Source organism: Theobroma cacao, chromosome 2, assembly GCF_053813885.1.
Source record: "Theobroma cacao isolate CCN51 chromosome 2, ASM5381388v1, whole genome shotgun sequence".
Taxonomy (NCBI): domain Eukaryota; kingdom Viridiplantae; phylum Streptophyta; class Magnoliopsida; order Malvales; family Malvaceae; genus Theobroma; species Theobroma cacao.
The window spans coordinates 49,083,083-49,095,633 of NC_142640.1; the positions used below are offsets into that span (position 1 = coordinate 49,083,083).

At 33.4% G+C, this 12,551-nt stretch overlaps 1 protein-coding gene across 2 annotated transcripts; it reads right to left on the minus strand.

The window, feature by feature from the left end:
* Positions 1-371: 371 nt before the first annotated feature.
* Positions 372-6,693, minus strand: LOC18610240 (RNA helicase family protein). 2 transcript variants are annotated; one of them, XM_018115600.2, is made up of 13 exons: positions 6,557-6,693; positions 6,409-6,455; positions 6,236-6,316; positions 5,915-6,131; positions 5,301-5,718; positions 4,699-4,902; positions 4,037-4,197; positions 3,554-3,739; positions 2,463-2,694; positions 2,135-2,334; positions 1,790-1,924; positions 1,353-1,558; positions 372-1,101 (listed from the first exon to the last, which is right to left on the minus strand). In XM_018115600.2, exons 1-12 carry the CDS (start codon positions 6,652-6,654, stop codon positions 1,375-1,377), a joined length of 2,163 nt encoding a protein of 720 aa, XP_017971089.2. In that variant the 5' UTR covers positions 6,655-6,693; the 3' UTR covers positions 372-1,101; positions 1,353-1,374. The 2 variants fall into 2 exon arrangements, with proteins under 2 accessions (XP_017971089.2, XP_088660170.1); XM_088804044.1 differs by lacking the exon at positions 6,236-6,316.
* Positions 6,694-12,551: the final 5,858 nt, after the last annotated feature.

Sequence of the window (12,551 nt, forward strand, 5' to 3'; positions counted from 1 at the left end):
AACTTAAATTGCTTTGAAAAATTCAAGATTTTATTCTTCGACTCACAACTTTTTTTATTATTTATTTATTTTTTCATTTTGAATATTTTATATTTTATATATATTTATTTAACACCTAAACATTTAACTCATTGATGAGTGCATAACCACCTGTTTAAAGAACAAAATTCGAATCCCCTTCTTCAATTATAAAAAATATATATATTTATTTAAAGAATAATAAAAAAATAAATAATAAAAGGATCGATCAAACTAAACATTCTGTGGTTGAGTACCCTCAAAGAACAGCAAAAGGCTCAATAGTAGGGCTTTGTTTCCAAAGAATTTTCAATAGATTTTTGGTATAATTTTCTTTAAAGAAGCTGCAAGTATGTCCCCTCATTGTTCTAACATCATCATTATATGCCAATGAGTTAAATGACAAGAAAGCTGCATGAAGATACATAATTTAGAGATTCAAATACTAAATATTACAATCTGTTAAAAGTAATGGGAATATTCATGATTGAAGCAAACTGGGTTTCAAAAATATTCTAAGCCTTTACAGGTATTCTTTGGTTCTAAAATGGGGGTGATATCTACTACAGGGGCAAGGAAGCCAATTGGCCTTTGTAACTTTACAGGTAGCACTCCTGAAGAAAATACAAAGGAGTAGTGGCTAACTGGAGATATCATTACAAACAAATGAAAGTTGTAAAAGAATTAGTCCGTGATGTGAGGAGTTAGTTGGTACCATGACTGACTTACAATGTCGCCACGAGCCTATCCGGATGAAGAGTAAGTTGAGTTCTCAACTTCTCAAAATCCAACAGCTTGGATTCCTTCAGCTGGAGATGCCAAAATTCATAACTCTGTCCCAAGAATGTAGATGGGAAAACCCTTTGCAAGGACTCCCTTCGTCAACACTCATATCGGAAATCCCATGGAACTCTATCCGAAAGCTATAGCTATTCAAGGGTTGAGAAAATTTCAAAATTCTCAGCTATCTGGGAGAGCATAACTGAATTCCATTGTCCAAATGATATCATCATGGCCACTTCTCCCAAAGGCAAAATATAGATATCAACCCAAGAATGCCAATCCTCCAACCAACATCTTTTGCTGTTGCACGACAGAAATTGAATAATCAAAGAGCAGCTCTAGGAATTATTATAATCAAAGGGTAAGGCGTCAGGACTAATACATGCCAATTCAAATACTTAATGTGTCCCATTTAAACTATAGGTACCCAAGGCAGGGAACATATTCACCTCAAATTAACCAGTTCCAAAGGAAAAGTCTAAAGCCAATGATTTAGGGCATCAACGCAGATGATCAAATCATGAACCAAAACAATACTGCAAGTAAATTACCTGTTAATACTCATAAGAGACATTACTCCTGCCTGGCATAATAGTGGGGGGCTAACTCAGTCAACCAAAAGCCATCAATTATTGTTACATTGCGGATGTACTCCTTAGAAGTTTTGACAAACTCGTTGAAAATAATGCAGTCAGCTTTAGTGTGGAATAATACAGAAGTAGGGTGGATGTGCACCACCTCACCACTTGCCAAAGCCCTGCCATTTGAATATGTAAATGTGAGAGGTAGCTTGTAAGGACATACTGAATAACCAAACTAACAAAACCTGAAAATCTAAGAGCAAAGTGAAGATAAAACATGGAGATAACAAGCTAGAAAACATGAGTACATCCTTAAAAAGGAATGCTTGTCTAGAAAGAGTTACTATTAGATGAACTCGACAAGCTTGCCAAAGAAATATCAAAACCAATCAAAGTGTATTTGAAACCTGTATGTTTTGTTGGGCTGCTTCAAAGCTGCATTAAGGAAAAAAGCAGCAGCAAGGCATCTACGGAACTGAAGTGTGTCATCTCCACAAGAAGAAATACAAAGGCCCATTTGTTCAACATGTTGTTGGATTTGACTGCAGTAAACCACCTAATTAACTTAGAGATGCTTACTTATAGGTCTTTGGATACAACTTCCCAAATAAAACAACATAAGAATTACTAATTACCAAATTATTATATATCTAGGATCTTTTAAAAGAATACCCTGGACCCTTATTTAACAGGAGCATGTTTATTGAATGTGAAAGTCCAAAAAATTAAATATGAGTTTCTGTGAGTCCAACCTGTGGATGTCGCGAGCATGTCTCAAAGAACGGCTACTGATAAAGTTTTCCTTGCACCATTTTCTAAGAATTTTTTCATGCTTGTCTTTGCCAACCTCTGACTTTCTCTTCTCCAATAAATCATTAGATGCTCGGTATACATTTATCAAAGTGAGATGGTCTCCCTCAGGACTTGCAAAGCAATTCTTTGCAGTTCTTGCCTGGCCAATAAGAAAAAGTATGTTATGGTTTTTATCATTAATAGGAAAAGAGGAACACAGCAATGGAGCAAAACAAATAAGACCACATGCATGATGATGATAAAACTTTGCAATACACAAACACATGCCTCATTTTTCTTCTCACGCGGCTCATAAAAAATAGATTCTACTGAGAGCATTGCAACAGCAATCAACATTTCTTCTAGGCAGTTGAACTGGCTAGCTAGGATGAGAGCTTTAGAATAAATGGGATCTAATGGGAGACGAGCCATTTGATGACCAACTGGATCTGACAGTTTGCAGTCATCTGTTAAAGCACCTAGCAAGATCAACTCCTCCACTGATCTTTTAATAGCAGCCCTGTCCAAATGTGAAATAGAATCATTCATCATTATTCACCACATAATAAAGGGCAATTTAAGCAGCATTAAAAAAAATCCACTTTATCTAAATTTGTTGAATGGCTAACCACATTGGAAAAGAAAGTTACAAATTTATTCAGAACTACCAAACATTATCTCTCAAATCAGTGCCATAAAGCTCAAACACTAGACACCAAATTGATGAATACACAAGAAGCCAATAACATATACGAACTAACAGAGAGAAAGTACATTTTGAGATAAGGCCTATTTTCTGGTGTGACTAAATAAGTGGAAGAGGAGTTCAAGTCTTCAAACCAGATGCTTGTACAAGAATGTTAATTTATTAGACATCTACATCACCTCTCTCATGACCATGATTTGGCAAGATCCTGAGCATGCAATAATCTGTATTACTTATGTTAAGATCCCCAGGTTGTACGGGTTTTACCAAATTACAAACAGCCCAAAGCCAACTTCAAGAACCAACCAACTGCAACAACACATTGACATAATTTTTAACTACTAAGAGTTTCGATGCAATGTTTTCTTCATTAATAATATTACTAAAAACAACAATAAGGGGCCTGCCATCTGGTTTTGTCCATAGTGGATGAGTAGCTTTCAAGTTGGGGACACTAGAAGCCACTACAAGGAAAGAGGAAGAACAGACAGATAAAATTGGGTAGATCAATTTATCACATATGATATGTAAAAGATGATAGATAAAGCAAAAGACATCAACACAATTAGCTGAAATTAACCTAATATGATTTCATATTGATGCTTGAGTAATAATTCATCCACAAAAATGCACAAATATGCAACTAAATTAAAGAAAACGTAAAGGTGTTCACCTTGAGGGTTTTTCTATGAAGTCAAATCCAAAAATATCATCAACACCCAGAGCCTTGAGCTGCAAAATGACATTTGAGAGGTTGCACCTTTTAATCTCGGGCTTGGTTGAATCCTCAAGCTTCTCAAACTCGCTCTCTGGGTAGAGACGGAAACACTTTCCACGTCCGTCACGCCCTGCACGTCCACTATAGGAAGAAAATTATTGTCATTATGGATTATTTTTTAAAAGCCATCATCTTATCTATCCACGTTTGCCAAGTATCTTCGATTATAACAACAAGAGAAGTAAACCACAAAGAAAAAATTAAATGCAGGCTACAATGTTGAAGCATAAAGCAGAAAAACACAGTTTAAGACAAAATACTAGCAATATGCAACAAGTTAAGACTTAAGACTCCCTCAACTCTTCTTGAAAACAAGTCAATAAACTGAGATCAATCAAGGCTTAAATGTAAAAAGAATGTTTATTGTTCATATCCTACCTTCTTTGGAGTGCTTGTGCTTTTGAAGTTGGAACAACAATCAATGATTCCATCCCTTTGATCGGATCATAGCACCGTGCTTTTACAACTCCAGGATCTATAACATACTTAACTCCAGGTATTGTCACTGATGTCTCAGCAATATTGGTTGCTAATATAACCTAAACAGAACCATATATTGACAGGATTAACTGATCACCCAATTGAAAGTTTCATTTAATACATTTTTCACTAACAGTTGAGAGTTTTAAATGACAGACTAAAATGAAAAAAGGGAGGGAAGCAAAACAAGAGATGTTGGAGTAGTGCCAGAGAACAAAAAAATGGCCTATAAGACCACAAGTTCTCCAGGTGCACCTCAAAGCTAGGAGTATTTTTGAAGCTAAAGGCAGCTTTAAGGTAAAATTGCATCATGCTGTAACATAAGATTTACTGGTATGATTTACAGAGATTGCATTTGGAGAATATATGCACTTGCTATCTCTATTTCATTTAACATTAAGAACAATCTGGTTAAAAATAAATTTAATAGTGTACACTCATTACATTGAAGTTAATTCTCGAACTGGCAACTTATTATACAGAGTGGGTATTTACTACATTAATTATATACACAAAGAACACCAGTTTATACACATGGTAAAAGATAATTACGAAGCTACCTTACGGAAACCTGCAGGAGCAGGTGCAAAAACTCGCATTTGCTGTTCTGAAGGAAGAGACGAAAATATAGGAGCTGTTGACATTTTTCGACTATCTTCAGGTAATTGTCGTAAATTGTCCTGGATTTGCTTTTCAACAGATTCGATCTCTTCTTGCCCAGTCAAAAATACAAGAATGTCACCAGGGGCCTCCTCTAAATGAATCTAATAAAGTAAAGAAAGGTACAGATCAGGACCCTTATGATTATATTTAACCAAAATATTTTAATGCTCCCAGAAGGAGCATTTTTTAGGCAAAAACAAGAAGATAGAGTCCAACAAATATATAAAAATGTATATGGAAATACTTTCAACATTTACCACACAGAAGAACAAAAATTACAATAAACAAAATAATTTATCAATTCAAGAACACAATACAGAGATTCAGACAGAATAAATGTGGACACATGCATGGCTGATTAAAAGTTTCTTTCTTTGATAAGCAGAAAAGAATTTGCGTAAACATAAATCAATTGCCATTCAACTTGAACTCTGAACCCCAGAACCAGGGCAAAGATGCAGAACCAATAAAGACAATTCTAAAGAGCACTGATAACTACCTGGAAAATGGTGATAATTGCTGAATCTAAATAATCAGTCTGAGGATTGACAGTATAAAATATATCCACTGGAAACTGTCGACCTTGAATGTGAACTGCTCTTGCACCACCAAAGTATTCAGAGAACACACGTGCATCCAAGCTGGCAGACATGATGATTAATTTCAAAGGAGGTAATTTCCTCCCCTCGCATTGCTTTAAAACACTGATGCATGGATCAGCGTTTTCTTTCTCCAAGATTGCACCATCACTTGTCCTCTTATGACCTACACTAGTATGGTCTCTTATATATTTGGACCTCACATTGTGTACCTTTTTCAGCAAACCCAACAATACATCAGTGTGGACAGTTCTCTCATGAGCTTCGTCAACAACAATCACTGAATACCTAGAGAGATATGGATCCAATAATGCCTCCCTGAAAGAGCAGAAAACCTCATATCAGCTCACATCTAACCAAATAATCCAAGGTAACACTTCAAATGGTTGTTAACCCATCATATTACAGTTATGCATTAATTCTAATGTTCATTAGCAATTTCATCAATATAAATCCAAATAAAACTAAGGTGTATCATCATGAAAAATACTTTTAAAAAGAAAAAGAAGATTACCTAAGAAGTAATCCATCAGTCATGTACTTGATACTTGTTGAGCTAGAAGTGACATCCTCAAACCTAATAGAATACCCAACTTTCTGCCCCAACTCAACACCACATTCCTCAGCTACCCTTTTCGCAACAGTAACAGCAGCAACACGCCTAGGCTGCGTTATCCCAACAGTTTTCCCACCACGGCAGAACCCAGCATTGAATAAAAACTGAGGTATCTCTGCATAGAAACATACCACCCTATAAATATCACCACATTATCAAATTCAACAAACAAATTAAAACAGCAAAAGAAAGAAAGAAAGAAAGAATACTACTACTCACGGGTTGTTTTCCCACTTCCAGTTTCACCAACAATGATTAAGATATCATGTTTCCGAACCTCCTCAATAAGTCTTCTCTCAACTAGAAGAGTAAAAAGGAACAACCTTTCTTTACCATAAAATCATAAACGCGATAACCTTTAAAAGGAAGAGATTTTTAGTAATCAAACAAACCTGAAGCAATAGGAAGAGACTTCCGCTGCTCTAAAATCTTCCGACTCCTGCAAAATTAAAATAATAATTAGATTCAAAATTGGATTTTTATTTAGTTTTTCTCCCCAATTTTCTCAGAAAAGAAAGGAAAGAAAACTGAAGAAAGGACCTGGCAAAGAAGTTGGGTTTATTGTTGTTGTTGTTGTTGTGGTTAAAGGAGAGGTTGCCGTTGGCGCTGGGGTTTGGGGTTTGCGCCATTGATGGCATCTTTGCTCTACAAGAGAAGAAGAGAGACAACCTTTTTACTTTGACCCAAACGAATACGTACTTCAATTTAAAACCCTGTTTTTGCTGTAACAAAAACTATTTTTTAAAAAAATTTATTTGTTAGATGAAATAAATATATTAATTATTTTTTGAAAGTTAAATATATTAATTATTATATCTAAATTTTTAAAATAAAACTTAATATATTAATTAGACTTCGCAATTTTATACGCAATATGACACGAGTTTAAGCAGGTTGGGATTTAAGATAATCGTATTTCGTATATTAATATGTTAAATCCACTTAAAACATTTAAGATATAATTAATTAATCGTATTATCGTGTATTCCTACAATTATTACTTATTTATTTAATCATGTTTACGTGTCATGTAGATGCGTTTAGTACACCGTTAAGAATCATTTATTGATTTATATAAATAATAATATTTTTATAATGATTAAGATTTATTGATATTAAATTTTATTATATTTTGTATAGATTATGATATTTAAAATTTTTTGTTATAAATTTGAATAATAGAATTATATTTTAGCACATATTTTAATTTAATCGTTTTAATCGTGTTAATTATATATGTCGTGTATTAATCATATCAATCATATAAACAAGTCATAAATTGTATAAATTTTAATCGTATTTATAGTGTCATATCGTATAAAATTTACCTTACCATTACACGTTTATTAAATATATCCATGTACGTGTTTAAGACACGATTAATTAATTGTATCGTGTTTATATTTATCTGTATAACTATTAATACTATATGTTTACATAACACAGTTAAGATATAAATACACGAATTACCAAGTCTAGTTCAAACTTTAGATAACTGATTTTCTTTTTTTTTTTTTACAATTCTCAATTTAAGTTAAAATATACAATTAAATAATTACATTTACATTTTTTTGACCATTAATTGTTTATGTTTTTACTCTCTTGTTCCATTGCCATAAGAACTTTTCTCTTTTTCAAAAAATTGCAACTTTCTAAGGTTTTTTTTTTGTTTTGAAATAGATAATTATCCTTTCAATTGTTGATCAACAAATATATATTTTACAAATATTATTCATTCTGTCTCCAAATGACTTTCACAAAAAATTAAAATAAAAATTTTGATTTTAATTAAATTTTGAAAAAAATATATTTAATGCTTTTTAATAAACCTCATTTATAATTAAGTGACATTGTCATGTAACTCTATTTATAGTATAAACATATTAAATTCATTTATAAATCATGAATCTTATAGATCAATTTTGAAATACATAAGGAGGATTTCTCAAAGAGAATGGTCATATAACTAGAAATGATAATAAATAGTATGTAAATGGGTATATAATATTATTTGACCGGTTTAAATATAAAATACTTATAAACAAGTTCAGGTAAGATCTCGGTAGTAACTTTAAGGTATCCGTTATTCGAATCCAATTATAAATAATAAATTTTTTATATTTATTTTTAATATATATTAATTTTTAGAATATATGTATTACTTATAATTAATAAATTATTTATTAATTTATAAATTATCTAAATATAAAATTTACTTTGACCATTTTAATTTTGTAGGCTTTTGGATAGATAGTTTAATGAGGGTATTAATGACTCTTGGTCATTCACCTAAGCCCATTACACAATGAAAATGCTATCACTAAGTCCTCGATCAATCTATTGTAGTTAATATAAGGTTAACATCTGTCCTCAAATTTGGGGACAGATTTTTTTTTGAAAAAAAAAAAAATCTGTCCCCAAATTTGAGAGATGTTTATTTTTTCAATTGGAAATTCAATTAATAATTAAATTTTGAGGATTTTGATTTGTTATTAACTTGAAGATATAACAATATTTCCAATGTAATTTGTCGAGATTTATTTATTTTAATTAATTTACATATTTTCTTAAGAATTATATTCTTTCTTGACTTAAAAATTTGAATTATTAGAATTATTGTGTTTATTCCCTTTTAACAAGCACTGCAAAAAAAAGCTACTTATAATTTAATTATATGTGTGTTTTAACCATAGTGACTATAACAAAAACCAACTCTTGCTTGTAATAATTATCATTTTGAGTTTTTTTTTGTTGTTTTTCAAAATTTCATCAAATTAAAAATTTAAAAAGAAAAAATTATAAAAGAAATCTTTTACCATGTCAAATCTAAACTTTAGATTTTCATTGATATGAATAAAATGCTTATTGGTATCAATTTTCAACTATACTTTTTACGTGATCGAAATAATACATATAGCATGAGTCATCATATCATATCATGAGCTATGATTTGCCAAGTTGTTGGCATGAAATTATGATTTTCACATGATCTGAATGCTTCATTCATCATAACAAATTAGCATTAGCGTGAGCCATGAGTGATCAAGTTGTTGATGTAGAGAGCACATTATTTTTATGATATTTAACTATATAAGTTAAATAAATTGGGATTTCGTTTCAACTCCCATTAGTAAAATCAGTAAATGGCTGACCCTCAACCTAATCAGATACCAAACATTCCTGATGGGGAGTTAACATTTTTATTTACAAAGAATTTGACACATACTGTATATGATCAGTTGATATTTGTAGGAGAAACTAGTCTTTATCTTTTTAACAATATATTGAATGGGGTTGCGAACTTACACACACCAAATCATTTTAATCAGGTACAGATTCGATTGGGAGGAAGTGAAAATTATCGTTTACTCAAAAATGAATAGGCTGAATTCGCTCATCATAATGAATTCGTGGTTGGAGATGCCATTCACTGTTAGGGCATGTACAACGGTGGAATTGTGTCTCTTTTTGTTGAAAGGGTAAAAATTATAGTTATCACTTTTTTAATTAGTTCAATTTTTTAATCTCTATTTCTTAATTAAATTTGTTTTTCTAAACAGGCTTGATTCAAATGGATTGGATCAAAAGAAGATAGTAAACCTTATGAATCGGTTCAATTTATTAGTATTTCAAGTTCAATTTATTAGTGTTTTAATTTATCGATTCAGTTTACAGAATCTATGTAGTGTTAATTTGTTCATAAGTTTAACTTTATAAGTCTATATGTAAGAGATTTTGTTTGCACTCTGTCTTTTGCATCCAAGTTAGATAGAAGAAACATCTAAACAAATTGATTAAGACACGTTTTACCTCATTTTTATTACCCAAATATTCTGCTGCTGAGCCTCTAATTTTCATCAAGAAGCTGCCTTGGAATATCAAAATGATGGCCCTTTGTAAAAGGCGTCTTAGATATCATATCACCAAGGAAAACAAATCTTTCTGTACTACGTATTGGAATCTAGAAGGGAACTTCTAAGTTGAAAGCATTCTGTTGAACATGTAATCTCAACCCACATTAAACCTAGCAACAGAACTGGACTTAAGCAAGACTCATGACATCCAAATAGAATACAAAAAAAGTAATGATAGATTACTTGCATCAGATAAAGTTAAAAGCAAGTAAGAGAGAAAGGAAAAATGCTATACTTTTATTATGCTTTTAAAAATAAAACTTCTACCTAGGAACTGCTTCCTTTTGTCATTGCTGTTCCCAATCCATCACCACATTTTTCAAGCTTGACAATATCCCTAACATTCAAACAGAGCTCATTTTCTCTTCTTCCCTGTTGACCATCTTCATCACCCACGTCTTCCAACTTACTTGGATCAAAGCAGTGAATTCTCACAAACGCCACAAGACCATTAGGACAATAGACCGGCTCTCAGCCAATTGAACCTTCTTCCTGTCTTCCAACAAGGCGTTAGGCACACAGTATCCCTCTGTTATCTACAGTACCAAAACCTTTTCAACAAAGTGAATCACTAGAATTTTGACGTATCTTTTCTATCTAGTAGAGCAGTCATCTCCACCCAATCTTGTACATCATGGATCCGTACACCATCCAATGAAACAATTACGTTCCCAGGAGACAAAAAACTCAGATAATGGTGATGCTGGAGCTATATCCAAAACTATCCAAGACTAGAGGAAGGTATAACAAGTCAAGTCTAACCAATCATGCTTTGACTAGAAACATACAATGAGTAAAACGAAATGAAGTGAAGTACCAAACGGCTGTCAACATGCATGTAAAATGGAAACAGGATCACAGGCTGCAGAAACAGCAACAATCCACAAACTGCACAGAACTCCAAAGGAGGGGATTAAAAATTAAAGATACATTAAATTAAGTCAGAGTTCCGCATTCTGGTTAGGTTGTGAAACTGTAAGTTGGATACACAACGCTCTCTATGGATTGAAAACTTCAGCTTTTCGCCATGGTTACAAAGCTGCACTAAGCCTAAGCCAATCAAAGAAATCACCCAAACATGGAAAAACTAATCATGAATTTGTGAGCTTACTACTGCATTGTGCCGGTTACCGTGGCAAGAACAAGGTTGGAGAAGGTTGCCCACCGGCCAGAGGTCTCTATGCCTGGAATTTTGACTTTGACGGTGATAAAATCAGGTGGGCCAGATGTTGCTGCCTTTGAGTATGCAGATTCTCGAGTCATGGGTGAAGCTTCCCCCTTGGACAACCAGACCCATGGAGGGAAGTTTAGAGGGCTTGAAGATGATTTGGTTACAGCTGGCCGAGCCTCAAGGGTCGATGAAAGAAAGTATTCAGAAATAGATAGCAGCAAACATTGAATAGGAAGCTAGTATTATTAAAAAACCATAAATCCAGTACAAAAACTAATTGAAATCCTTTGTCATTCTGGAAAATGACTGTCCTTAATTCCTAATGGAAAGAAACAACATCTGTATAATAACAAAAGTTAAAGCCATTTCTTGGGGCTCCCAAGTCGGTGAAACTTTTAGTTTTAAGATTGTAATAAATTAGTCTACCACTATTCATCAGAATCAACAATTCCTCATTCCTAACGTTCAAAACAAAGGTAAGCTCATATTTTCCTGTGGAGGTATTAATTGGACTAAAATCAATGCTATAAACCTTAACCCATGTGAACTTCTCAAAATCTTTCAGAACCCACATGTCCATAACATGAGGGATACTATAGTCATAATGACTCAACCAAAGATCTTGTCTTAATTCTGCCAGGTTTAATGTTTCAGGGTTTCTTATGACACATGGAGGGATTGGCAAGATCCAGAATTTCTCAGCATCCAAATCGAATGACAAGATTTGTTCATCTTCCCGTCTTTCCCATACGAGATCAATCTTCCAATGCAGTGATCCATTAACCAAGGCTGGATTTGCGTCCATGAGATGAGGACACCCTTCTTCCAACATCCTCCATGCAGAACAACAATCAGCAATCGAATTGTCTGTGCCGTAGTTACTTATGGTTAAGATCTCACATCCAAGCTCGAAGTTGTTGGGGTTATCGTAATCGTTTTTGCGATAGAAACATCGAACAACCTTGTACTCGTTCTTAGAGGGCATGTAACCGAAACCAACAGTGTGAGCACCTGAACCAACAGTGTGAGCTCCATGAATTCTTGCTTGCTTGGGTTGCAAACATAGATGTGGTTTTCAGCGACAACACATACAAGATTGTAGTGAGAAGGCACAAAGAAGATTTGTCTGTGCGAACCGATTTTGATTTCTGGGGTGAACTGGCTGATTATTCGACCCTCATGATCAGCTGTACACAAAAGAAGTTTCTCGTCTACTTCCGCAATTCGATAATCAACTTGCGGAGGAGTTAGATAATCACCCTCATTTAGTAATGTCATCTTAGATGATCGTTGATAATGCAATCGGTGGAAATCAGGAGTAGAAACAAAGCGGCAAAACCCTTTAGACACACCTGAATCTGGAAAGGCTCTTCACTGGTAGTCGTGAAAATATGTCCAACATATCAAATAGTAGCTGGTCAGGCTTCATCATCATCACCATCTTCTGAAA

Excerpts from the sequence above, each read along its gene's own strand:
- LOC18610240 (XM_018115600.2), bottom strand. The coding sequence starts at position 6,654 with ATGCCATCAATGGCGCAAACCCCAAACCCCAGCGCCAACGGCAACCTC. Across the intron at positions 6,132-6,235 it reads TGGAAGTGGGAAAACAACCC|AGATACCTCAGTTTTTATTC; the intron begins GTGAGTAGTAGT and ends GTTTCTATGCAG. Across the intron at positions 2,335-2,462 it reads CGCGTGAGAAGAAAAATGAG|GCAAGAACTGCAAAGAATTG; the intron begins GCATGTGTTTGT and ends CTTATTGGCCAG.